General features: G+C 41.7%; 2 protein-coding genes and 1 long non-coding RNA gene across 9 annotated transcripts in view; 1 reads left to right on the top strand and 2 right to left on the bottom strand.

The window, feature by feature from the left end:
- nrg1 (neuregulin 1) overlaps positions 1 to 19342 on the bottom strand; it is a 48216-nt gene extending 28874 nt beyond the window's left edge. For 3 of the 6 annotated variants that reach the window (XM_088391876.1, XM_088391877.1, XM_088391878.1), the window contains exons 1-2: positions 18937 to 19337; positions 17896 to 18846 (exon numbers count right to left, since the gene is read on the bottom strand). In XM_088391876.1, coding sequence (XP_088248002.1) covers positions 17896 to 18601 — 706 coding nt within the window. In that variant the 5' untranslated portion in view covers positions 18602 to 18846; positions 18937 to 19337. Of the gene's footprint in view, positions 1 to 17895; positions 18847 to 18936 lie in introns of all 6 variants that reach the window. The other 3 variants (XM_088391880.1, XM_088391879.1, XR_015861678.1) reach the window with 2 other exon arrangements.
- A 1357-nt stretch (positions 19343 to 20699) lies between these two features.
- The window catches only part of slc38a9 (solute carrier family 38 member 9), a 36226-nt gene continuing 28999 nt past the window's right edge, over positions 20700 to 27926 (bottom strand). For both annotated transcript variants that reach the window (XM_088391240.1, XM_088391241.1), the window contains 9 exons: positions 27039 to 27209; positions 26725 to 26784; positions 24901 to 25110; positions 24014 to 24121; positions 23171 to 23277; positions 22824 to 22937; positions 22509 to 22657; positions 21485 to 21574; positions 20700 to 21374 (listed from right to left, as the gene is read on the bottom strand). In XM_088391240.1, the coding sequence (XP_088247366.1) occupies positions 21209 to 21374; positions 21485 to 21574; positions 22509 to 22657; positions 22824 to 22937; positions 23171 to 23277; positions 24014 to 24121; positions 24901 to 25110; positions 26725 to 26784; positions 27039 to 27209 (1175 nt within the window). In that variant the 3' untranslated portion in view covers positions 20700 to 21208. The remainder of the gene's footprint in view (positions 21375 to 21484; positions 21575 to 22508; positions 22658 to 22823; positions 22938 to 23170; positions 23278 to 24013; positions 24122 to 24900; positions 25111 to 26724; positions 26785 to 27038; positions 27210 to 27926) is intronic.
- Positions 22888 to 27926, top strand: part of LOC148390062 (uncharacterized) — a 29956-nt gene continuing 24917 nt past the window's right edge. Inside the window, exon 1 of the long non-coding RNA XR_015861569.1 lies at positions 22888 to 23118. This is a non-coding gene — a long non-coding RNA (uncharacterized LOC148390062). The remainder of the gene's footprint in view (positions 23119 to 27926) is intronic.

Raw genomic sequence — 27926 nt, 5'->3', positions numbered from 1 at the left:
CAAAAATGATTGTATTCATGAATTTTTCATTATGCATTAAAATATCAACTTACAATCAAATGAAATACTGTTAATGTTTTATAACATAGACACTCAGGAATGTTAGTTGTTTTTTTTTTTGCCTGGCCACCCGATGTGATGTATATGTTTGCCTTATACTGATCAAAACTAAAACTGCTTTGTTGATTCTTAACATCCTAAAAGGCATACAAATAGTACTGCCTTTATTGTTGATGTTGGGTCCAACATAATAATGTTGGAGCTTAGCCAACAGGCTACTGGTTTAATTTTTCTGATGGGTCCAAGTCTGCTGCAGTAACTGGTGCTGCTGTTAAGTCACGTTAAGGACAAAACATGATGCACTGCATCAGAAGCCCAGGAATATTTCACTTGCGTCATCTCACGTCACTGAAAAAACATAAATATTTTAAGAAATCATTCCCATTCAAAAAAGGCAGATTTTGTCCACATTGAAAACAAACAAAATAGTAATAAGGAGAATTAGGCCATATAATCTTGTGACTGAATTCAAGTATTATATACAGGACTGTCTCAGAAAATTTGAATATTGTGATAAAGTTATTTATTTTCTGAAATGCAATTAAAAAAAAAGTAATACATTCTGGATTCATGACAAATCAACTGAAATATCGCAAGCCTTTTATTATTTTAATATTGCTGATTATGGCTTAAAGCTTAAGAAAACTAAAAAATCCTATCTCAAAATATTGGAATAATTCCTCAGACCAAGTAAAAAAAAGATTTATAACAGCAAAACAAAATCAAACATTTAAAAATGTCCATTAATGCACTCAGTACTTGGTTGGGAATCCTATTGCACGGATTACTGCATCAATGCGGCGTGCCATGGAGGCAATCAGCCTGTGGCATTGCTGAGGTGTTATGGATGCCCAGGATGCTTCAATAGCGGCCTTTAGCTCATTTGTATTGTTGGGTCTGGTGTCTTTCAGCTTCTTCTTCACAATACCCCACAAATTCTCTATGGGGTTCAGGTCAGGGGAATTGGCAGTCCAATCGAGGAAAGTAATACCATGGTCAGTGCACCATTTTGGCACTGTGGGCAGGTGCCAGATCATGCTGGAAAATGAAATCATCATCTCCATAGAGCTTTTCAGCAGACGGAAGAATGTAGTGCTCTAATATCTCTTGGTACACAGCTGCATTTACTCTGGACTTGATGAAACACAGTGGACCAACACCAGCAGCTGACATGGCTCCCTAAACCATCGCTGACTGTGGGAACTTCTGGATTTCAAGTAACTTGGATTTTGCTCCTCTCCAGCCTTTCTCCAGACTCTGGCGTCTTGACTTCCAAATGAAATACAAAACTTGCTTTCTGTCTGAAAAGAGGACTCTGGACCACTCTGCAACTGTCCAGTGCTTCTTTTCCATAGCCCAAGTCAGACGCTTCTTCCGTTGTCTTGAGTTCAGAAGTAGCTTGACCATGGGAATACGGCTATTGTAGCCCATTTCCTGGACATGTCTGTGAACAGTGGCTTTTGATACCTGGACTCCAGCTTCAGTCCACTATCTTTGAAGCTCCCCCAAATTCTGGAAGCAACTCTTCTTCACAATGCTGTTAAGGCTGCGGTCATCTCTCTTGGTTGTGCGGCATTTCCTGCCTCATTTCCCCCTTCCAACAGACATTTTGTGGATGTGCTTTGAAACTGCACTCTGTGAAAAGCTTGCCCTTTGAGAAATTTCTTTTTGTGTCTTACCCTCCTGATGAAGGGTGTCAATGATGGTCCTCTGGACAGCAGTCAGATCAGCAGTCTTCCCCATACTTGTGATTTAGTTTACTGAACCAAGCTAAGTGTTTTTCAAGGCTCAGGAGTTAATTAGATGATTCAAGTGATTAGTTGAATACCCTACTAGTATACTTTTTCACATAGGATTTTTGAGTTTTCTTAAGTTGTATGCCATAATCAGCAATATTAAAATAATAAAAGGCTTGCAATATTTCAGTTGATTTGTAATGAATCCAAATGAGCATATATATATATATATATATATATATATATATATATATATATATATATATATATATATATATATATATATATATATATATATATATATATATATATATATATATACACACATATATATATATACACACATATATATATATATGTATATATATATATACACATATATATATATATGTGTGTGTATATATATATATATATATATATATATATATATATATATATATATATATATATATATATATATATATATATATATATATATATATATATGTTTACCACATACAAGATGGCGGCGCGTGCACACGCAGCGGCCACTCTCTGTCCCGTTCGGTGTTTTGTGAGTGTTTACTGAGTGTTTGTCCGGCAGTTTTGTGTGTGTTCGTCTCGTGTGATACGTCGTGCTACTAGTGCGGCGGGCATGTTCTGCTCAACATCGGCGGAAGTGGGTTTTATAGCGTTCTGGACTTTGGTGCGGAGAGATTAAGGGCGCTCGGACTGCTTCGTCATGGAGCGACGCCGGACTGGCCTGCTCTTCCTCCCCCGGTTGGACTGCGTTGTGAGCTCGGACTGCTCCGTCCTGGAGCATTGTTGGGATGCGTCGGCAGCGGGTCTGCGAGGCAGCGGAAGAGGGGCCAGCGCGGAGACGTCGGGCCAGGCTTGCGGCCAACCCAGCTCGCCCAGCCGTGCCTTCCATTCTCCTGGCGTACGTTCGTTCGCGGGACGACAAGATGGGTTGCGTTCGCCTGATAAGATCCACGAACCGGACAGTGCGTGCCTGCTGTCTGCTCGTGTTCACAGTGGCCTGGTTGACTGTCATCTTTCCGGACTCTGCTGTGCATCGTGAGCGGCTAGCGTGCTATCACTCTTATTGTTCATCTTCTTGTTTTATTTTTCCTGTGTTGTTTACTTGTATGTGCGTTGTGAACTCTGTCTTGTCACCCTGGGATAGTGAGAAACGTAATTTCGATCTCTTTGTGTGTCTTGACATGCGGAGGAATTGACAATAAAGGAGACTTTGACTTTGATATATATGTGTATATATGTATACATACATATATACACACACACACACACACACACACACACACACACACATACATATATATGTACATACATACATACATACATACATACATACATACGCATATATATATATATATATATATATATATATATATATATATATATATATATATATATATATATATATATATATATAAAAACTGTGAACTGTATTCACCCATCAAGCCATCTTTATTTTGGTAATATTGTTTTCAATCGAATGCAAAACAACTTTAGTATTCAAACATTTACCTTCTTCTTGTTATTATGACTCTTTTCATTTCCCTTTCTCTTAAAAGGACGTCCTTGTCTTGCTTTAATGTGGGCCTTTGACTAATCAACACATCGTCAAAGGCAACACATGGGGGGAAAAGGTAGGTATCGTATTTGTCGGACTATAAGTCGCATTTTTTTCATAGTTTGGGTGGGGGGGCGACTTATACTGAGGAGCGACTTATATGTGAATTTTTTCATAAATTTTCAAAATAAAAAAAAAAGTGAAACCGCGATAAACGAACCACGATGTAGCAAGAGATTACTGTAATTTGAATTTCAAGTGATGTCAGCAGCGCGGCGCAGTTGTTGTTTACATGAAGGACAAAGATTCGATCACGGGATGACGAAAATGACGAAGGGCTCCACGTACTACAGGCATCATTAGCGGCTTTGTTTGTAAGTGACACGGAGGACGAAGAGTTTGAAGGGTACAATAATTTAGAGTGACACAGAAGGTTTGAAAAACTATTATAGCAGGGGTGTCCAAGTCCAGTCCTCGAGGGCCGCATTCCTACATGTTTTCCAAGTATCCCTCGTTAAACACACCTGTGCAGGAGCCTGATCATTGAATCAGGTGTGTGCACGCCCGGTCCTACTCTACGGAGCTCTCTTTAACCTCCGTGGATGGAAGTCGGGGGCCGGTGCTCGGCCGGGTGGCTGTCTGGGGACGGTGGATGGGGCTCGGACATGGCTCTTACGCATGCCTGGTCCTATTTTATGGAGCTCTCTTCCACCTCCGTGGCTGGAAGTGCCACCTCCGGGGATGGAAGTCCACGCCGCCACACGCCTGGAAGTCGACGCTGGTGCTTGGGTCCTTGTACTTTGTTAACGCTTCAATATAGTCTGTGGAATAACGACGAGACTGACGTCAGGGCGCACGCGCGGCGTTTTTGACAAAGGACGAGGAATTTGATCGATGGATTTAATGATTTGGAGTGACAGATGGTTTGATAATATTAATGCTTATATAATAGTTATTTGATATATAATTTATATATCGTTATATGGGCCTGTGGAATATTTTGAAGTGCAAGCGCCGTCAGCGGCGGACACCCATTGTTGACATAAAGGACGATCGATGGATTTAATGAATTGGAGTGACACATGGTTTTATAAACGTGTTATTTATGTAATCGTTTTTTTGAATAACTCTGAATGTTAGGTCAGCCCTGTTCTCAGCTCTTCGTTTGTGTTCATGTCACGTTAGCATACCCATCGTTTAGCCTGTTGTTGCTCGTTCATGTCTGTTCTTGGTGTTGGATTTTGTCGAATAAATTTCCCCCAAAATGCAACTTACACTCCGGAGCGACTTATATGTTTTTTTCACGTTATTGTGCATTTTATGGCGAATGCGACCTATATTCCAGAGCGACTTTTAGTCCGAAAAATACGGTAATTTTATCCTAACCCTTTCAGAGTTTGTCAAGACTGCAATTCTATTTTGATTTACAAGTTGTTGAAGTGAAATGAAACATTTACATAAAATTAATACTTCAATCCAAACACCAATTAACATTGGTTACACACAGTGCAAGCGCATACCGTATTTGCCGGTGTATTGGTCGACCTTTTTCGCTTCAAAATCGACCGAAAAAAATCGACCTCGACATTAACACGCATCCTCAGCAACAATTTCAAATATTCTCACCTCAATAACGGACATCGAAAGCCAGGCAGCGACGATGACTGCTAGGGGGAAGTACTGGGTATTGAGCGAATGTGCGAGTCATCGCGCGTCAAGCAACGACAATAACTACCGGTACGTAAACATTCAATCGCCATGTCTAAATGAATGTCGTTGGCACTTAGAAAATATTCGCCAAACTTGGCCAGACTTCCAGGGGAAGAGGCCGAATTTTCACTTGTTCTGGCCGACCGGAGGAACCAGCCGAGGCAGACACTTTACGGCGGTTGAGTCGTTAGCTCTTAGAAAATATTCGCCAAACTTGGCCGGACTTCCAGGGGAAGAGGCCGAATTTTCACTTGTGGTGGCCGACACGGGGAACCAGCCGAGGCGGACACTTTACGGCGGTTGAGTCGTTGGCCCTTAGAAAATATTCGCCAAACTTGGCCAGACTTCCAGGGGAAGAGGCCGAATTTTCACTTGTTCTGGCCGACATGGGGAACCAGCCGAGGCGGACTCTTTATGGCGCAAGAGCCGTTGGCACTTAGAAAATTTGAACCGGGCGGCGTGCGCGAGTGCGCGGCCCGCTGGAAGTCGAATGAGGCTCCGCGATTTCATCCGCGTGCTTATAAAGTGCCGATCCGCTCGGCGGGAGCCATTTTCGGCCACTTGGCGCGTGCGCACGGCCTCCCGGATGTGCCGGGCGGGTGCGCGAGCTCGCCGGCCGCTGGAAGTGGAATGAGGCTCCGCGATCTCCTCCGCGGTGCTTATAAACAGCCGATCCGCTCGGCGGGAGCTATTTTTGGCCACTTGGCGCGTGCGCACGGCCTCCCGGATGTGCCGGGCGGCGTGCGCGAGCTCGCCGGCCGCTGGAAGTTGAATGAGGCTCCGCGATTTCATCCGCGGTGCTTATAAAGTGCCGATCCGCTCGGCGGGAGCTATTTTCGGCCACTTGGCGCGTGCGCACGGCCTCCCGGATGTGCCGGGCGGGTGCGCGAGCCCGCCGGCCGCTGGAAGTCGAATGAGGCTCCGCGATCTCCTCCGCGGTGCTTATAAAAAGCCGATCCGCTCGGCGGGAGCTATTTCCGACCACTTGGCGCGTGCGCACGGCCTCCCGGTGGTGCCAGGCGGCGTGCGCGAGTGCGCTGGCCGCTGGAAGTCGAATGAGGCTCCGCGATCTCCTCCGCGGTGCTTATAAAGTGCCGATCCGCTCGGCTTGGAGCTATTTCCGGCCTCCCGTTGGTGCCGGGCGGCGTGCGCGAGCTCGCCGGCCGCTGGCGCACGCCGCCCGCTGGAAGTCGAATGAGGCTCCGCGATCTCCTCCGCGGTGCTTATAAACAGCCGATCCGCTCGGCTGGAGTTATTTCCGGCCACTGCGCATGCGCACGGCCTCCCGGAATTTGAACACATTTCGTCAATAAATTTTGCATATTTCTGATTGAATTTTGAAGTTTAATATAATGCAACAATTGAGCTCGACTTATACAAAGGATATATCATAAAATCGTAAATTTCCGTCGAATTTTAGGGGGTCGACTTATACACCGAGTCGGCAAATACGGTATGTCAAAACTGTGTCAATGGACGGACAAACTGTAGCATTTTTAGGGGACACGCCCTCATCCAAATGAATATCAAAAATAGCCACAAGAGGGCATTACTGTCCCTACTGTCCCTACTGTCCATGTCACTGTGTTAGCAGGCTGAGGACTGCGGGGGGAACTTTCTCACATAACCTTGGGAAAAAAACGATGACTCATTCAAGTCATTCTACTTTTCTCATTCATTAGATGGATGGTGTTCAAGTTCAAGATGACGATTATGGCAAACTATCACAGCAATGAGGTATGACTTATACATATTTGGTAGGAAGCACAGGACGCCAAATCCAGAGCCTAAATTAGTAATACTCACAAATACCTGGCATGCTGTAACCAATTTTTAACCCTTAATGGGATGTATTTGCTTACCAAACCTTTTTTGTTCAATTATTTCCGTTTTTTCTCTGTGAAAAATGTGCACATACACTTCAAATACTTAACTCTGTGCAAGGAAATATATTTTGAACTCTTTCCAGCACACATTAGGATCCCCCAGAATATTATGTTAGTAAATATTACATATCATACAAAAAATAAATTACAGTAGCAGTGCATTGCATTGTACGGTCAGCTAGAAGTTGGCACATGTTAGCAAGGCCGCTCTCATCTTAGATACAAAGACTCCTGTAAAAGGACCTCCTTTCAGCAAACATTGATGTAGACATGTGGTAGGACACAGCAGAAGATCGCCAATCTTGGAGGCATGCTTTACATAAGGGAGTAAAGGAAGCAGACACTCGACTTAGCCAGGCACAAAATGAGAAAAGAGAAAAACAATTGGCAGGAGGTTCCCAGAGTACCCAAAATCACACAAATTGCATCTGTGACGTCTGCACAGCCACTCAAGGATCGGGCTATACAGCCATCACAGACGTTGTTTGAGAATCACTTCAGGGCGCAATCCATCATCTTCATAGACGGACGGAGGCCAGAGAAAATATAACACATCATACTAAAAATAAATTACAGTAGCAGTGCATTGCTTTTGGTGGCTATCATCCCACACTTACTAACTCCTTAAAAAAATTGTATAGTGAAGGCCTTGCATTATGTTATAATAATAATCTTACGAAAAAGTTACATGCATCTCTTCAATGTTTTCTGCCCACGAATTTCGCAAATTTTCTAGTTCATTTATTTATCTAATATCTATATTAAATTTAAAGGAAGAGTGTGTAGGATTTATTTATTTTTAGATCTTTAAGTGTGACCTGTGACGGGCTGGCAACCAGTTCAAGATGTAGTCTGCCTTTTGGTTAGGGTCAGTGTTTGAACTCCAATCCCATCTCCGCAAAACAGACCAACCACAATCTTGAATGTCACTGTACTGTCCTAGACGATTATGTAGTGCACAGGTGTCAAACTCAAGGCCCGGGGGCTAGATATGGCCCGCCACATCATTTTATGTGGCCCGCGAAGACAAATTGTGCATCAAATTCGTGTGTCATTACTAGAATTGCAAATTGTCTTCACTTTTATTAATACATATTTTTTTAAATATTTGACCAGTTTTTACTCATCTGATTTGAAAACAAGTTATTTGTCAGTTTGTTTTGTAGCTTTTACTGTATATAATATGAGGTGCTCATACATTTATTAGGGTTGACAGTCATAATGGCCCTCCGAAAGAAGCTATGACTACAATGCGGCCCGCATTGTAGTGTGACATCATCAAAAGGCTTAGGACCCCGAGTCAACCTGAACTCCCGAGCAGATGTGATAGTAGCTAGGAGATAGATAGAGTTAGTAGCTCATCTACTGGGAAACTATTACAGTTGCTTCCTTCAATGATCCTGAGTTTCCTCCCCAGGGTGTCTGCAATAGATTTATTCCATTTCCATTATCTTTAATGAGAACACTCGTTTCTAAGTAAAAACAAATCAGACTTTAACTAGCATAAAATTACAGGTTTAATTGTTAATCTAGCTAAATATGCATTTTCTCAATTCAGGAATCCCTAACGCCTTGCGTTCATCAAAGGATGATAGCATGCAAACCACAATCCCCAACAGGATGATTTCTTCTTCCGCAGATCTTTGTCACTCCTGTTCACTTAAGTACTCTTAAACATTGTCATTGTAGCTGTTATCTCTATGCATGCTTTATCTGACAGTCTCTTCCTACTTCTCTAATATTGATCTTCTGTGGCCTCAGACTTCGCGCAACCACATTTTTTTTCTCTGTGCCTTCAAGCAAATGGTTCCTCTCTGGAGTCTATGTGGAACCATGCATTTATGTATGCTGCACAATCAGCAAAAAGCCTTTGAAGTGGTTGCATTTTTTGTCTACTGTATCATTCTACACCATTTTACACTCTGGTATTCCTCAACACAAAAGAGCATTTTGTCCCTTGAAAATTTGCCTTTCCTTGTTGCTAGCCATTTCTTTCTTTAATTCCTAGCTCATTCTGGTTTATCTGCCTGGCCAACTTCATCAATCACTCTCGTCTATTATATGAGGTCTTGTAAATGTGTCTGTGCAAAGAAAAAAGAACATGATCTTTCATTAGCTAAGTACGTACATGGTGAATCCGTTAAGTAATTTGAAGAGTCAACTTTATTAATCCCAAAGGGGAATTTGAACATCAGATGCCGCAGGAAGCGGCAAAAGAGGATGTAGTGTCATTCTAGTGCAGCACTATTGAGAATGCGAATGCAAGCGTGGCAGACAGAGTTGATGCAAGTGCAACGTTGACTGTTGCAGTATCGGGGTGTGGCTCGAGCTGAACCATATTTGGGGAAACAGTGTGCAGTTGCTCTTGAAATACATAGACTATTGTGATAAATCAGGCTCTCTCAGTTATAATTCAAACTATTATGATTGGCTTATTACTGTACGTAGAGTGACCCAAGTATCCCTGTTCACCCATGAATTAATATACAACTAACAGAGTGGTTCAAATACTCACTTGTGATTTGAAAGCAATTATTAGCTAACAACAAGAACAACAAAAATCGGATTCGATATTAGCCTTTTATTTATTGTCAATACTGACAACCGTATTTGCCGGTGTATAAGTCGACTCGGTGTATAAGTCGACCCCCTAAAATTCGACGGAAATTTACGATTTTATGATATATCCTTTGTGTAAGTCGAGCTCAATTGTTGCATTATATTAAACTTCAAAATTCAATCAGAAATATGCGAAATTTATTGACGAAATGTGTTCAAATTCCGGGAGGCCGGGCGCATGCGCAGTGGCCGGAAATAGCTCCAGCCGAGCGGATCGGCTGTTTATAAGCACCGCGGAGGAGATCGCGGAGCCTCATTCGACTTCCAGCGGCCGGCGAGCTCGCGCACGCCGCCCGGCACCACCGGGAGGCCGGAAATAGCTCCAAGCCGAGCGGATCGGCACTTTATAAGCACCGCGGAGGAGATCGCGGAGCCTCATTCGACTTCCAGCGGCCAGCGCACTCGCGCACGCCGCCCGGCACCACCGGGAGGCCGTGCACACGCGCCAAGTGGCCGGAAATAGCTCCCGCCAAGCGGATCGGCTCTTTATAAGCACCGCGGAGGAGATCGCAGAGCCTCATTCGACTTCCAGCAGCCGGCGAGCTCACGCACGCCGCCCGGCACATCCGGGAGGCCGTGCGCACGCGCCACGTGGCCAAAAATAGCTCCCGCCGAGCGGATCGGCTGTTTATAAGCACCGCGGAGGAGATCGCGGAGCCTCATTCCACTTCCAGCGGCCGGCGAGCTCGCGCACGCCGCCCGGCACAGCCGGGAGGCCGTGCGCACGCGCCGGGTGGCCAAAAATAGCTCCGGCCGGCGGATCGGCACTTTATAAGCACGTGGATGAAATCGCGGAGCCTCATTCGACTTCCAGCGGGCCGCGCACTCGCGCACGCCGCCCGGTTCAAATTTTCTAAGTGCCAACGGCTCTTGCGCCATAAAGAGTCCGCCTCGGCTGGTTCCCCATGTCGGCCAGAACAAGTGAAAATTCGGCCTCTTCCCCTGGAAGTCTGGCCAAGTTTGGCGAATATTTTCTAAGTGCCAACGACTCAACCGCCGTAAAGTGTCCGCCTCGGCTGGTTCCCCGTGTCGGCCACCACAAGTGAAAATTCGGCCTCTTCCCCTGGAAGTCCGGCCAAGTTTGGCGAATGTTTTCTAAGAGCTAACGACTCAACCGCCGTAAAGTGTCTGCCTCGGCTGGTTCCTCCGGTCGGCCAGAACAAGTGAAAATTCGGCCTCTTCCCCTGGAAGTCTGGCCAAGTTTGGCGAATATTTTCTAAGTGCCAACGACATTCATTTAGACATGGCGATTGAATGTTTACGTACCGGTAGTTATTGTCGTTGCTTGACGCGCGATGACTCGCACATTCGCTCAATACCCAGTACTTCCCCCTAGCAGTCATCGTCGCTGTCTGGCTTTCGATGTCCGTTATTGAGGTGATAATATTTGAAATTGTTGCTGAGGATGCGTGTTAATGCGACGAACGCTTTATAATGATTCAGTTTCTCGCTGTTTGATGAGCCTGACGGACGCACACCCACGCACAATGAGATGCATGAGAAACGGCCTTGGTTACCATCACATTTGAAGCGATGAATACGAAGTTAAATTTTATGACTCGGTGTATAAGTCGAGGTCGATTTTTTTCGGTCGATTTTGGATCAAAAAAGGTCGACCAATACACCGGCAAATACGGTATGTGTTGGACTGTTTCCTGGCAAACTGCAGAAAACGGTTCATCCCCAGTGACTGTGTCACCATAGATGAGCAGCTTGTACCTTTCCGAGGCAGGCAGGTGCAAGTTCCGGCAATATATGCCAAGACAGCCTGCAAAATATGGCATATGTAATAGTATAGAAACTATATTAGTTCATAAAGTATGAAAATAAAAATAGAAATAATGATCACACAATGATGACACTGCCAGGACAATCGAGGGCACTTCCGACATCCATTTTTTCATTGATTTTCATACTATGTATTACTTGTGCCCTCTCTGCATCCATTACAACCTGTTGATCCTGAAAGGGGGATCCTTCCATCTGTGGTCCCTTCTCAAGGTTTCTCATTTTCCCCTGGCAGGGTTTTTTTGAGTTTTTCCTTGCCCTTTTGGGAGCTTATGATCAGGGGATGCTTTGAGAATAATTGTCAATTTTTGGCTATGTGAAGCCCTTTGAGACTCTTTGTGATTTAGGGCTATACAAATAAACTTGACCTGACTTGATCAGTGGTGATAAAGTAAAAGATATCTAAAGAATATTTGGAATATTCAATCATAAAATAAACTGATTTCAAAAGATAGAACAAATAAAAACTCAGCCAGCATCAAATACCATTGGAAATGAATGCGGGTCTTTTTAGACCCATGTTGCGCATAACAGCGGTGTGCATATGTTGCGCACCAAAGGGTTAAGAGAAGTTGAATGAGTACAGTAATCCCTCGCTACATCGCGGTTCGTTTATTGCAGTTTCACTACATCGCGGATTTTTTTTCCAAATTTAAAAAAAAAATTCAAATTCAAAATAAAACTTCTAATTTGGGGAATTATGGCACGAAAGTTGCCCACACGCCAGCAGAAGGCAGGGAGTGCCCACACAATTGCAGTGTGTACACTTAAAGTCCCAATGATCATCGTCACACACACATCTGGGTGTGGTGAAATTTGTCCTCTGCATTTAACCCATCCCAACGTGATTTTGATCCATTCCCTGGGGGAGAGGGGAGCAGTGAGTAGCAGCAGTGCTGCGCTCGGGAGTCATTTGGTGATCTAACCCCCCCAATTCCAACCCTTAATGCTGAGTGCCAAGCAACGAGGCAATGGGTCCCATTTTTAGTGTTTGGTATGACTGGTTGGGGTTTGAACTCACAACCTTCCAGTCTCAGATCGGACACTCTACCACTAGGTCACTGAGCACCTTTTTATAAAAAAAAATGTTATAATAATGAGTTCTAAAAACATATTTACAGTGTTGTACCTTGTTATAGAAATTTTTTTATATTAGAGTTCTAAAAACATATTTACAGTATGTACACTTGTACCTTGTTATATAATTTTTTTTATAATAAAAGGTGTTCTAAAAACATATTTACAGTATGTGTTAAGAATTCTCTATGTTATGTTATTCAGTCGTGCTTTTATTTGAGGTCGGGTGCTTTATTTTGAAGGCCGTTTTCAGGCGATACCACTTCCTGTTTCACGTTCGTGTACCGTATTTTTTGGACTAAAAGTCGCTCCGGAATATAGGTCGCATTAGCCATAAAATACACAATAACGTGAAAAAAAAACCATATATAAATCGCTCTGGAGTACAAGTAGCATTTTGGGGGAAAGTTATTTGACAAAATCCAACACCAAGAACAGAAATGAACGAGCAACAACAGGCTAAACGATAGGTATTCTAACGTGACAAACACAAACGAAAAGCTAAATATTCCACAGACCCATATAACGATATATAAAGTATATATCAAAGAACTATCATATAAACAACAATATTATCAAACCATCTGTGTCACTCCAAATCATTAAATTCATCGATCAAATTCCTCGTCCTTTGTCAACAACGCCGCGCGTGAGCCCTGACGTCAGCCTCGTCGTTATTCCACAGATCTAGTATATAACCATATTATAGCGTTAACGAAGTACAAGGAAAGACGTGGGTTTGGTAAACGTCTCTTTATTTAACAAAACAAGAGTTCAACGAGTCAACAAGTACTGAACTGTAACGATAAAAACATATACAAGTTGCTATACAAAATAAAATACATCAAATAACTATAACATAAATAGTTCACCACCACACGGCCCCAAGCACCGGCGTCGACTTCCAGGTGTGTGGCGGCGTGGACTTCCATCCCCGGAGGTGGCACTTCCAGCCACGGAGGTGGAAGAGAGCTCCATAGAATAGAACTGGGCGTGCGTAAAAGCCATGTCCGAGCCCCATCCACCGTCCCCGGACAGCCACCCGGCCGAGCACCGGCGCCGCGCCACTGACGTCACTTGAAATTCAAATTACAGTAATCCCTTGCTACATCGCAGTTCGTTTATTGCAGTTTAACTTTTTTTTTTTTAATTTTGAAAATTTGTGAAAAAATTCACATATAAGTCGCTCCTCAGTATAAGTCGCCCCCCCTCACCCAAACTATGGAAAAAAACCGCGATTTATAGTCCGAAAATTACGGTATATACATGTTACTAGTGACGTGCGGTGATGTTCATGACTGGGGAGACACTGACGTCACACACACCCTCCTCCCCGATAAAATTTGTCCGGCACCTAACCAAAAAGGTTGGGGAACGCTGCTTGAGTGTGGCTTATTCATTATTTAATTTGAACTATTTTAATTAAATTCGCATATAAGCAGTCTTCACACATAAAAACACTCAATAAAGTACATGGAATCAAAATCTTGTTTTCGATCGTGCGTACCACTCCGTTCCAAAGTCCTGTTGTCCGAATCAAACCTTTTAACTCTGGAGTTGCTCTTCCTTTACTGATGACCTCCTGCTTCGACCGAAAATCCATAGTTGAAAATCGTTTGGATATGCAATCCTCCCTTGTAAAACGAAATGTAAAAACGAAAAAAAAAAAAAAAAAAAGACCCCGAATGTAAAACTAAATAAATGGGCGACTGCTCCTCAGTTGTTCACTGTAAATTTGAACTGGAGATCTCTTATTCTACAGGTAGGCGCATGAAGCATCCTGAGATCACTAGCACCCCCTGCCATAAGCTGTAGCCTCCGTAAGGTATCTTTTTAAAGCCGTTTTGTTCATCTAAAGAAACACGACGTTACAGACAGATGACAAAAAACACAAGATATTATACGTATACGTCAGCTTAACTACGGAAATTAGTAAATGTAGCCATAGTGTTTGAACACTTAAACAGGGACATAAAGACAGAGAACAGTTCTGTCTAACTGCATAGCGGCTATGCAGTTAGACAGAACTGTGCTATGCCATAGCCTGTCAACATAGGCAGCCGTGTGATTACGCAATCTTCAGAGGAGGCTAGAAAGGAAGTTGGCTCCTCCGAGCAAATCGTCTTCGGTTTTAAAATAACTATAAAATTCAGTGATTTTGGTTCAAAATGATACAAAACTATTGAAGTTAAAAGGAAAATTACTATAATAAAAACGATTGAATTTGGTTTTTCCCTTTTCATGATGACAGGGGAAACGTGGCCTCCCTTGCCTCCTCTGACCGCACGTCCCTGCATGTTACAGTGGTACAGCAGTCATTGACGATGTAAGTGGGTCTCCTCACAAGAGAAGTGAACGATCACATATGTCTAACCTTTAGGACAATGCAGTATTGCTCCAAATGTTGGTTTACATTCCTGTAGAGGTCCGTTTTTGCGTGCTAGCACGATCGCGAATTAGCATCTTTCCGCTAACTCGTTAGCGTACCCAGTACTTCTTGTTAACATGTTACACGCACACACGTATAATATTTATATTTTCAATATTTATATAAAATTTTCTGTGTTATTTATGCAATTAATGTATTACGTATTTACATGTTTGAAACAATTATTTAATGTTCTAATAATAAAATATGCACTTAAATTGTTTCATATACATTTATTGACACAAAAAATGTACAGATGAGCGGGTGACCTTACTTCGGGGATTTCACTTATTGCGGGTGGTTTTTGGAACCAAATTATTCGCGATAAACGAGGGATTACTGTACCACTTTTGTTGTTGTTGCCTTTTTAAACAAGTAGCTGTATTTCTACTTGAGAGAATTTGAGTATTTGCCATGTCACCTAATCTGAACTCAACAGAGCATGAAACATTTACTGCATCAGTTTGAAAAATTTAGTATGGCTATGTTAATTATTAAAATATTATTTAAACACTACTGTACAAATGGAAAATGGGTGGAATTTCTGAGTGGTGAGGGCCAATATAAAAACTGAGAAAAGCCTAGTCTACACGACACACTAAAATAAATTCATCAATAGGTACTGGTGGTTTTATTTCACATTCATTGGTATGGTATAGAAAGGTAACATTATAAATGCCGTCTTTTCCAATATGCGTCAGTGATTCGTGAGTCGGTGATGGTCAGCGTACAATGCTGTAAACTTTTAGACTTTTAGTCATAATAAATTCATGTTGCTTGTGTGCTTGTTCTTAAATTGTGTGTGTGTGTGTGTGTGTGTGTGTGTGTGTGTGTGTGTGTGTGTGTGTGTGTGTACGTGCGTGGGTGTGGGCGCGCGCGCTTGTGCGTGTGTATTTTGTGCGTGTGTATTTTGTTTTTAATTTATTTCATTTAATTAATTTCATTTCCCATGAAGTGTTATTTTAAATGAATATTTTAATCTTATTATTTTCTATCCTGCCCTTTTTAGAGCACACATACATATAATGTTGGGCTTACTGTTGGTGAAGGTACTTTATTTTATCACTATTCCCCAAGGAGTTGTGGGCATTAACCATATTGCTTCTGGGGGCCATATTCAGATCTTGTTCAATGAAGCTCACAGGTAATTAACTTCACACATGTATAATTATGATGGAAACCAGAGCACACAGAGAACCCTTGTAGGCATGGGAAGTCCCCATGAACCCGAAGGTGAGTGGACTGAAGAGGGATCCAAGCTGGAATTAAACCAATGAACATGTTGCTGTTAGGGAGCAGTGCTCACTTCCACTCTCCCGCCTACAAACTTGGAAATCCAGAATAACACACCTCCACAGTTATTAGCAGTACCTATATAACTAGCTAATTTAAAAAAAAAAAGTATTTGTATTATCATGTAGCATGTAATGCTATATCACTCATCCATCCAACCATTAGCATTATAATAAAAGTATGTTTCACAGTATTCTGTTACAATTTTTCAAATTTATCATTATTTTTAACTGGTTGGCTGAGTCAAATCCTCCCTCTTTTAGGAATGCTGTGTTCATTTGAACAACAACTCTTGTAAGCACTACTCTTTTTTTTTTTTTTTTTTTTGCTTTATTAAAGTGCCACAGTTGTGACAAAAAAATCTGAGAAGTCATGAGGAATAAAATGTCAAATGTCAATGTTGTATCATCATCATCAAAATGTTTTGAGAAACATTAATGAGCATTTGAACAGACATACACTAAAAATACCCTTTCCTAGCCCGTGGATATCGAATAGAACGGGTTACTTTTATCTAAGGTTGGGTTAAATATTTTAACGCAGAGGTCTAAGGTGGTCCACCCATAAAAAATGTGCGGGCTGCATCTAGAAGTGCATCTGGTGTTAAAAACAGTGGCATACACCTGAAAGGGGGGAAGTTGCAGCTTCTTAGAAAATTGAATTTAACCACCACTGTTCTGATGATCTCGTAACCAATTTCTTCGCATCTTTAACTTATCATTATCATATTGACACCCATATTATATGGGTAGTTTTTACATCTTGATCAAATTGGGATTAAATAACTCTGCATTGGCTCACTCCCTTTTGGACCCAGTACTTGGTTTGCCATTTCAGCGAATTTGTCTTACTTTTGTCCCAGCAATTTTCAAAGTGAAACTTTTTTTGTGGTACAGTTGGAGCGATAATTTTGCATCTGATAAAGTTATCACTATTAGACTAGAAAGTAATTTACTGGAGTCCAACTTGGACGCTTGAGCTGTCATCCCTCACCACTAGCTTTACATTGACCATCCAAAGAACATTGCAATAAATCTTATATATATATGACTACCATGGAATCATTATGTTGCAGACAGCATTAGCGAGTTGTGTTTTCCCCCCTGCGGTATAGGGATGACGGTCGGGGACATCAATTAGCCTCCAGCCAGCTCTGACCTTGAAAAGAAGCACTGGCAGTGAACAGGAAGTCTTCCTGTGCCCACAGCCTGGTGTTTCAGTTTGTGTCATGCATTATTGATTTTCATTTTTCCTTAGGACTGTAATATTGTATGCTTCCTCCAAGTGCAGATGTGCAAATTAGCGCCAGCTAAATCCATTCTTGTGTGCCATAATCTAAGTGTAGAACTTGAAACAATGATAATTACATTCAGCCACTGTTGTATGTTGAAGTCAGTTTGACTAGCACATACCTAAAGGAGGAGCAATATTTCAGAGGCTTAGTCATGCACCTCCACGATGCTCTCAGCAAGTCACAACGTGCCCGCTCTAAGGCAAAGGCCTGACAGCCTATACTTCCTTCCTGCAGTAGTCGATAGAACGGATAATTGCTTTGGAACAAAACACCTTTTTTGTTTCTGTTGATAAAAATCACAGTTCAAGATGCAGATGAAGTGCTCCTTGCCTATCCCAAATTCCTATCATGATGTCTCGCAGGCATTTATGGAACAAAGAAAGGAAAAGATAACCCATTCCCAGTTCTTTTGAGAAGTATGTACTTACAGAGAGTTGGGATGAATATGTCGTTCAATTCTTTTGTTGTAAAAGGGAGAGGTGTCTGCTTTGGGATGGTGGGAAATTCAGCAGTTGGTTTAACTGTGACTGACGGTTCAGGTTGGGTTCCTTGTGGAGGCACGTATGAACCTCGTGTAGACCTGTCCTCCAGTAAAACCTCAGGATGTGCCGAGGTTATGGCGGCGGTGGTGGTCAGGGAGACAGTTGACGGAGACAAATAAGCAATTGACATAGTTAGTCCCTGTGTGGGGTCCACTGATATGATAATAGGGTCCTGCCCTATGCGTTTAGGATCTAAATGAGTGGGGGGTTCATACTCAAAGATCTTATCGGCGAAGACCCATTTGAGTCCAGCTGTGCACAAAGCTAAACTAAGCAGGCAGGCCAGGATGGGCAGAATGCAGATTTTCTCAGAGTGCAGGCAATTGTTAATCTGTTCCATCTCTATGCACACACAGCAGGTGGCTGACAAAGCCATAACTCCTGAAGCTCCCGGATGCTCCCCACCATCACGATCATCACTGCCTCCCTCTGCAGTTACCTCTGCAACCTCCTCCTCGTTCTCTCCAGCTGCCTCTGTCTCCTCTGGTTTCTCCTCTGGGACTTGTCCAGTATCAACCGTGGAGCCAGAGGGGGAGGCTAATCCAGAAGGGGGGACTGGCCCTGCAGAGAAATCCTCCACTCCTTCAGTCATCTTAACTGCTGGATGCAGGTCTCGGAACACGATTAACTAAGACAGCGTCAGCCGCCAGTCACTTTAAGTATGTTATCCATCACTAGGTGAGCCAGGATTGCAGAGGAAAGTGGGGAAACGTTCTTGATTTTGACCTTGTTAACAGTCTGGGGTTTATGTGGATGGCCTTCCATGCACAAGGGAAAGGAGTTCCATGCGCTCAAAGAAATGTACTCATGTGTCTACAAGTGGAATATTCAGATATGCTGCAGGATAAAAACAGAAAAGATTTCATTGATTCCATGGAGGTTCTGCATAGTCTGAGAGGATGGTGGGAATAGTGAAGACTCACTCACCTGAGTACTTGGACGAAGGAGATGGCGTTGTCGTGATGGGACGTCTGCAGCTGCGGTAATTGAAGTGCATAGGATAGGACGGCCAGGCACTGCAGTGGCAGGCGGAACATACTGCCTTGTCTGTCTGTGAAGCTTCAGGCAGCAGAATGGCTGAATCATGAGGGAGCGGCAGGTGTCCTTCCTCTCCAGAGCAACCACAGAAACAGATGAGTAAGGGAAAAAAGAGAGAATGATAGAGAGGAGGTGGGAGGGCAGGAGGGAGTGAGGGAGGCTGGCTGCAGCAGCAGCAGCAGCGGCAGCAGCACACTAGGGCAAAGAAGATGGGTTACTCCCCTTTTTCTTCTTTCACCCCTCCTCTCTCACTAAAGTGGTGAGCGGGGCAGGCCTCCTCCTCTCTCTCCTTTACTTCCTGTCTTGCCACTGCGTCCGTGCGCTCTTGTGCAGGCTGCTCCCAATCCCAGCACAAAGCATCAAGCTAAGCAAATTCCTTAATCCAATTAAGAGCCCATGTCAGCGAATCACAGGCAAGCCAACTGCCCCAGCCACCTCCTCCAACAGCAGCCCCCATAGATTATGCCGAAACCAAAGGGTGTGTTTTGTATCCAGGGGAAGGAGCCAAGCAAGCAGACATATGATCCATCCCAGGAGAATAGATCCAGTGTACTCTTGTCCTCTCAAGTAACCGAGTAATAACACAGACAATAATGGTAATGAATAAGATGGTGCTTTGATCATCGACGGTGCATTAATTCTGTTATATATATATATATATATATATATAACAGAATTAATCTTAAAATAGTGTATATATATATATATATATATATATATATATATATATATATATATATATATATATATATATATATATATATATATACATACACTATTTTAAGAAGTGATTCCTTAACAGCTGGATTGAAACACAAACATTTGTCCTACAGGGACAAATAACAGGACGTAAACGTCAAGAGCCCCTTCAAGCATTACAAAGGTTTACCAGACCACCATTAAAACTATTAAGTATATAACCCAAAGACACCAAGTAAGTGGCTTCCAAAGCAATCCAAGGACTTCTGGGGCTCGAGGGCCCAAACAAGATGAAGAAAGGTCAGGTAACCTTCACACGGAAAGCTGACCCTGTGGTGACCCTTTCCAATCCTCAGACAGAATTAATACCAGTAATGGTATCTGTGGGAGAGGACTTCCTGTCAGGCCCTTGAATTAGAAACCCGCATATTGATTATGCTCAGCATTTTCTTTCACTTTATTTTTTTTGTTTAGAAGAGGCCATTTGTCACAAAGGCAAATAAAAAATGCTGGGGAGGTTTTCCTATTTTATAATGAATCAATAGATTGTTAAATTGTTTAAGATTTGATATTGACACAAGGACAACAGTAAACACAACCCTTTTTTAAAGGTTTTGACTAAAGGCCCACCATAAATGTAAAAAAAAAATAAAATAAAAGGAACAAGCCCAAAACATGATGCTCCCACGACCATGATCAGACTGGGTAATTGCAATATTTCTGAACCAAACATTCATTCAAAATAAAATGTTTTTAATCTTGGCTTCATCCAACTAATACATTTAACCTCTTGCTTGATCATGCTGCATGGTGACTGTCAGTCTTTTATGCTAGCTAGCAGTTATTCTGTGCAAAAGGGTTAGTGTTACGTTTCACGTTTTTGTATATATTTGAGAAATATACAGTACTTGATTTCATCTCATTTGATTTTTTTTTAAATGAAAAGACCACACTTCTTTTAACCTGAGATTTATTTTCACTCAGGTTCCCTTTGTATCTTCTTATCGAGCACCGAATACAGAATATCAGAATTATCTGAAGATGGGTTAGAAAATGGCAAATTTGGTTAAAAATTACAACATGCCATTTACAAAGCATACAGTTGGTATAATCACCAAGATAAGAGCATTCAGTCAACGAAATGATGATAAAATACAACTGTAAAGCCATACATGTTGATTCCAAAGAAAAATAACATTAAATGTATAATTATGCATCCCTTATCGCCTATAGTCCCTTTGACCCGCAGTCCATGATACATCCCTACGACTCGTCTGAGCAGGGGTAATCAAACATCTAAAGTTACCATCAAAGAACATTTTATCACGTCACAATCCCACTGGCTGGGCGACAGAAGTTAACAATGTCATTACATTCCTGGTGGATGTTGTAAATGTCTTTTTTTGGTAATCATTTTAAAGGTCCATCACATAATTAAAACCCTGCCAGGGAAGGTGTGAATTTACATGAAGAACTGAGCCGCCAGGTTGGTCATACCCAACAAGATAAGAAAACTGTGAAAGACAGCTGACGGCCAGCGGAGGGAGCCCTGTCGTCTCAAGGAGATCATGTGAATCAAGGAGGGGAATACAAACACTAAGGCCAAGCCGCACGTTGCTCCGGAAAACCTGCAACAAGACATTGCAATAAATAAACAATAGGTCCTTGAGAACTTTGCTGCAAAAAAATTTAGACAACAACTTAAAAGATGAAATGCATAAAAACAGGCAAAATATACCGAATGATGGATCCAATGTTGGGATAAAACTTTGCCATCAGGACACCAGCTCCAACAAGCAAAATGTTCAGGGTGAGGACATGGAAGAAACTAAAGAGATAGAAAAAAATATATGAATACAGAAGTCCTTTATTATGAACCCAACTATGAAGCATTGAATGATTCGATGAATTCCGCCTCATTCGCACCGGGTGCAGAATGGCTACGGCGCGGTCATCCACCGAACGCCGCAAGGACTAGACAGCATTGGACTCGACAAGTTAACTCACACTGGCTACAGTGCGCCGCCGCCGTTTGCTCGCCATCCGGAATCTTTCTATTTTTTCCGGATGTTCCAAGCGTATTTTCATGAAGCTGAAGAGATTACACGACTCAGACAGGAAGTTGGGTGTCGGCGTACAAAGTGGTATATTTATAAAAAAATAAAATAAAATAAAAAGTTCTGCGATTTACAAAAACATCACATATCTACAACCTACAGACCTTCCATTTCAACTAACTACATAGCTTGGCATGTGTTGGACATTTAAAAGGTAAAAAATGAGCTCCAAATGAATGAAACATGAGAAAATAACACTATATAAACTCAAAACGTGCTTAACCATGGTAGATGAGCCAAAGTCCTGGAAATAATGTCCCAAAAGCGTATCAATGTAAACGATTGTTTACAATAGCTATCTTTTACTCTCTTCTTATTGCATGAGTGCGACTCTTCAATGTTTGTGTCACTTTATGATCGGGGCTTTAACAAAGAGACCATCGCAGGACTCCATGTTAAATACGGCAGTAAAGGCTCTATGTTTTGATATCTATGCAATTTTATTTTAAAGGTATTATTTAATAAGTACACAAAAAGTAAGTAATAATCAATATTGTCAACAGTATGATTTTTCTTTAAATTGCAGCATTTGTGATTTGAAAATTGCATTATTCTACTTCAATGCCATGTCTATCTGAATTCTATTATTTGTTCAGCCTGAATTATTTTGCATTGCAAGTGGATGCAATGGATGAACTGCTTTACCTGGGATAATGATTGCCAAACATCTGGCTCATCATCTGGACTCGCACCAAGTATCCCAGCAAAGGATAGACTGTGATCATTTGGAACAACAGGAAGGACCGAGCAACAAACACCATCACATCACCATTGGAGAAATTGTCTAAGAAGTTCTGAGGAGAGAGTTACAGCAATAGATATGTTTTGAGTTTCAAAAACATTTGATGCCAAATGATGTACTAGTTTGTCTTAAAACACAATATGAGTAAATGTGAATTTGTTTCACAAAAGCACAACCTCTCTGCAATCAAGTATGTATAGAACATTTTTCAGTCTTACTGGTTCAATGCAGTTTTTGCTGAGAGGGGGTGATGGAAAAGCTGCAAAGATCAACACGCCCACATAAATGTAGGTCAGCCCAACAAGGAGATAAGCCACAGACAGGTCCCGTACCTGAAAGCAGCAAAACTCAGTCACATTGTGCTTCTTAGTCAAGCAGAGAGTATTAGAGGAAAACAAAGGTTGGAGTAACTGAATGGCGCAACTGCGGATTCTTTCTCATGTCAAGGGTGGAATTTAGAACCCCAGTGAGCAATGATTCACTCAGAACTGGTATGAGCTTCCAGAGATCAAGGTATGTTTACATCCCGTGAAGCGCAGTATAAATGAGAATAACAAAGGCTCACATTGTTCTCTTGATGCTTGTTGTTCTTCATCAATGTGATGATACAGTTGTGAATGAAGAAAGCCAGCGTAAGGACACCCGTCAGTTGAGGGAAGAGCAGCCGCAATTCTGGAGGAACAAAAATCATACAGATACCATGCATCTCCCCTTACTTGCAGCACTTGTTTAAATCAGTCAAAACCAGACATGGTTTCTTATAAGCGGGAAGCATGAAATTGAGGTTGTAGGCAGAACTCAAGACAGCAGAAATTCTACAATGACCCCAAACATATAAACATATATATAAATAAACATTATACACTTTGACTGAACTAAATAGTCATCAATATTGACTACATTGTTAACATCGCCTGTTAAATATTACAGAATTGTTGCTCCAGGAGGATGATCATTTAAATACTAAATAAAATAAAAAAGTCAGCTAAAACGCCATAGACTCTATGTTACATCACCCACCCTCTATGGCATAGAGGGTGGGTGATGCAACAGGACAACAACCCCAAAAGAGGAAGCACCTACTTGAGGTCGTTGCTGCCAACACACTGTATTTCATGTGATAGACCAACACAAAGTGACACGTGAAAACGTATCCAATGTACGTATACAGAAAGTCTACATTTACCTGTGTTTTTTCAAATGTTTCTGTGACACAAAAACTCTGAGGGGGAAAAACGGTTTCAAAAGTGACATGAGATTACCCACCAGTTTTAACTTTGCACTTTACAATCTGGAGTTGAATAGTCTGAACAGAGCACTTACAGAAAGTAATAAGATGGGATGAAAAGAAAACGAGATTCATAAGAGGGGAAAAATGCACAACGAAGAAGGTGCGTATTAGGATTACCTGGAACATAGATGCTAGTACTGTCAAACCAGTGGAACTCAAGGTGAAAACCAAGACGGACAGCTTTGATTGTGACCAGAACAATTAGGTAGATCACTGATATGGTGCCTAGACAATGAATGACAGAGCTTCAGTGATTGTACTCAATGCATCACAATCTAAAATGTTAAAGGGGAAAAAAAACCTAACATTTTCTTTACAATAATAGGCTGTATTCCCCCCCCCCCCCCCTCCCACTGCATTCTTAATATTGCTGTTGTGAAATTTAAGTTAAGTAGCTAAATTCACCCATTTTTATCCACCCATTTTGCCACTCACTGTCTACTAAAAATGAGATCACAGTTGCCAGGTTTCACGTCACAACCAATCAAGGCTCAGCTTCAGGAATCTGGTGAGCCGTGACCTTAGATTTGGCAACTGTGATTTCATTTTCAATCAACAGCTGAAAAATGGCTAGGGGTTGTTGAGCTTTTACTTGTCCTCCTCTCCTGGGGGTTAAGATCAGGGGGTGTTGAGAATAATTGTCAATTGTGGTTTTGTAAAGACCTTTGAGATGTTTTTGTGATCAATGGCTATATAAATAAATTTGATTTGACTGGGGTTGTCTTTCCCTTAAACAATTTTTTAAATTTTATATTCATGCAGTAATAACAGTAAAACACTGGTTTATAATTCATTATAATCATATATTTCTCAACATTGACAAAATCGGAAAATAAGATGTTTGAATAAGATGGGGGCTGAAGGCGAAAACAAGTGAAATTACACCTTGATACGATTTTATTTAACACGATTTTATTTAAATGGAACATGTCTAAAGTAGTTTTAAGACACAGTCAGCTTGGAAACATTAATTTATTTATTAAAATATATATATTCAGACTTACCCAAGAAGGTGAATCTTGCAAAGAAGGAGGCTGATCGGAAGCAAAGTAATGGCAGCAGTAGAACAATGAGGAAGAATGGCACAGTATTGGCTTTGCTCCACCAGTGTTCAAAGGAATTGACATCAGATGTATCATTTCCACTGGTACTGATGGAATGTGTGCTGAAATTGTGGTTCCCTCCAGAGTCGGTGCTTGGGTATGGACAAATTACTGGTGGAGAAATAAAGAAAGTATTGCAATACTCCAAATTTATAAACTAAAATAAATATTTATGTGAATGTGTGTTATATATATATATATATATATATATATATATATATATATATATATATATATATATATATATATATATATATATATATATATGTGTGTGTGTGTGTGTGTGTATTACACAGAGGCACACACACACATGCACCCACAAACACGCACGCACGCACGCACGCACGCACGCACGCACGCACGCACGCACGCACGCACGCACGCACGCACGCACACACACACACACACACACACACACACACACACACACACACACACACACCTGATTCAAATCATCATGGACGTTATAAGGCTTCTACATAACGTAATTTGTGTGAAGAAGGACACTTCTAAAACAGACAGGACAGTGGCTCTCGAGGATCGGCCTGTTTTCACTCTTCTTTCACATTTATTGTCAAATATAATAGCGGCTCGGTGGCGCACTGGGTAGCACGTCCGCCTCACAGTTAGGAGGGCGCGGGTTCGATTCCACCTCCGGCCCTCCCTGTGTGGAGTTTGCATGTTCTCCCCGGGCCCGCGTGGGTTTTCTCCGGGCACTCCGGTTTCCTCCCACATTCCAAAAACATGCTTGGTAGGCCGATTGAAGACTCCAAATTGTCCCTAGGTGTGAGTGTGGGTGCGAATGGTTGTCTGTCTCTGTGTGCCCTGCGATTGGCTGGCAACCGGTTCAAGGTGTCCCCCGCCTACTGCCCGATGACGGCTGGGATAGGCTCCAGCACGCCCGCGACCCCCGTGGGGACTAAGCGGTTCAGAAAATGGATGGATGGATAATAGCGTGCCATCACCTACTAGTGGCTGGCAGTCAGTGGAATTATATCCTAAATAAACAGGAGGAAGAATAAAAAAGTTAAAACAAAAAACTCCACAAAATAGCAGGACAGTGGACCCAGAAGCAGAGACGGTTTTTTATATTTATTTTTTACAGCTAAAAAGTTCAATCTGGGCTGAGATTTTGTTTTGGTTTTGTGAAATTATGCAGACTTTGAGCTACCATGTTACATCAGTTGTTCGTTTTTTTTGCCGCTTGTTTGTTTAGTCATTTATTTCTAATTTCATTTCCATTTCATTTTTCAACAGCTGAGTTGTACAGGTTATAAGTCACATTATTGTAATGGTGGGAAAAAGTTTTGAAATGATTCGTCTTGGTCTCATCTTTTTATATCGCAAAGATATCCTGGCATTTGAATGGGGGTGTTATTATGTAGAGTTTTTATATCCACTATATTTATCATTCACATGAACAATAATTTTTACTTGGAAAATCCAATAGTTTCAATAAAATATTTTTTACCATGATTAAACATGCATATAAATGAATACACCATTTTTTAATGGGAGCTCAGCCATGCTACATGGATGCTTGTCTCCCATCGAACTTAAAACCTGCTATTAATCAATATCATCAGTAACAATAAATGAACACGGACTATTCCTACATTGTATACAAATGTGGGATGATATGAAAGCCAGGTGTCATCAGACATCTTTTGTTGCGATTTGTGATTCTAATATGTACTGTACATAAAAATTTAATTTCTCACTTACCTCTATCTGTCCCATTGGTTCCAAACTCCCAATCTGACATGTTAACATTATGAGCATAGTCTGTACACAGGAGGAGGGAATCCATGAATAAAGGCAAATTCATAAATGCATTTATTGTAAACTCTACAAAAACTAAAACTAATGGCCTTCATATTCTCACATCCGTGTGTAGTTGTATTCGGTCACTAGCTTTTATGAAAACTCAATAAAAAGAAAGAAGAAAGTAGCTTGCAACAAAATTTCAACAAAGATTTAAGTTCCACGACACAGGTCTAAAATGCTTTTCTGGTTGGATAAGAATTTTGTTATCTTACTGTAGATAAACTGCCCAGTGTTGTAGAGAAAATTGGACATGAGGACCCAATAAACCACCATGGCTCCGATAAGAGACACCATTGAGAAGAATAAGCTGGACCACTGGCCAAACTTGCCAAAGTAGTACCGACAAACATCAGGAAATTCCCAGTCCGATGTGTCCACATAGGCTGCACAAGACAAAGACAGAAAGGTGACAAATATTTCATGGTACTAACACATAGTTGTTCATTGGCATACAAAACCCACATTTTCTTTTATCAGAGTCAAACAATTTCGCATACAGTAATCCCTCGTTTATCGCGGATAATTGGTTCCAAAAACCACCCTCGATAAGTGAAATCCGCGAAGTACGGTCACCAACAAGAAGTACTGGGCAGGCTAACGAATTGCGGAAAGATGCTAATTTGCGATCGGCTAACACGCGAAAATGGACTTCTAAAGCAACGTAAACGAACATTTGGAGCAATACTACATTGTCCTAAAGCAGGGGTGGGCAATTCCGGTCCTCAAGGGCCGATGTCCTGCATGTTTTATAGGTCTCCCTGCTGCAACACACCTGATTCAAATGATCAGGATTGTTATCCAGCTTCTGCAGACCTTGCCAGTTATCTGACCATTTGAATCAGGTGTGTTGCAACAGGGTGACATAGACAACATGCAGGACACCGACCCTCGAGGACCGGAATTGCTTACCACTGTCCTAAAGGTTAGAAACATGTTTCCTCGATTTAGAAGTTTTATTTTGACTTTTAAATGTTTTTTTAATCTGGAAAGAAAAATCCGCAATATAGTGAAACTGTGATAAATGAAACGCGAAGTAGCGAGGGATCACTGTAAATGCGGTTTGTCAATTGTATGTAATAGCTGGCAAAATGCCTAGTAAA

The sequence above is a fragment of the Syngnathus floridae genome, chromosome 12 (assembly GCF_059516105.1).
Source record: "Syngnathus floridae isolate MCC-2025c chromosome 12, RoL_Sflo_1.0, whole genome shotgun sequence".
NCBI lineage: Eukaryota > Metazoa > Chordata > Actinopteri > Syngnathiformes > Syngnathidae > Syngnathus > Syngnathus floridae.
The sequence above is the reverse complement of the archived record's forward strand: the minus strand, read 5'-3'. Positions and strand labels throughout refer to the sequence as shown.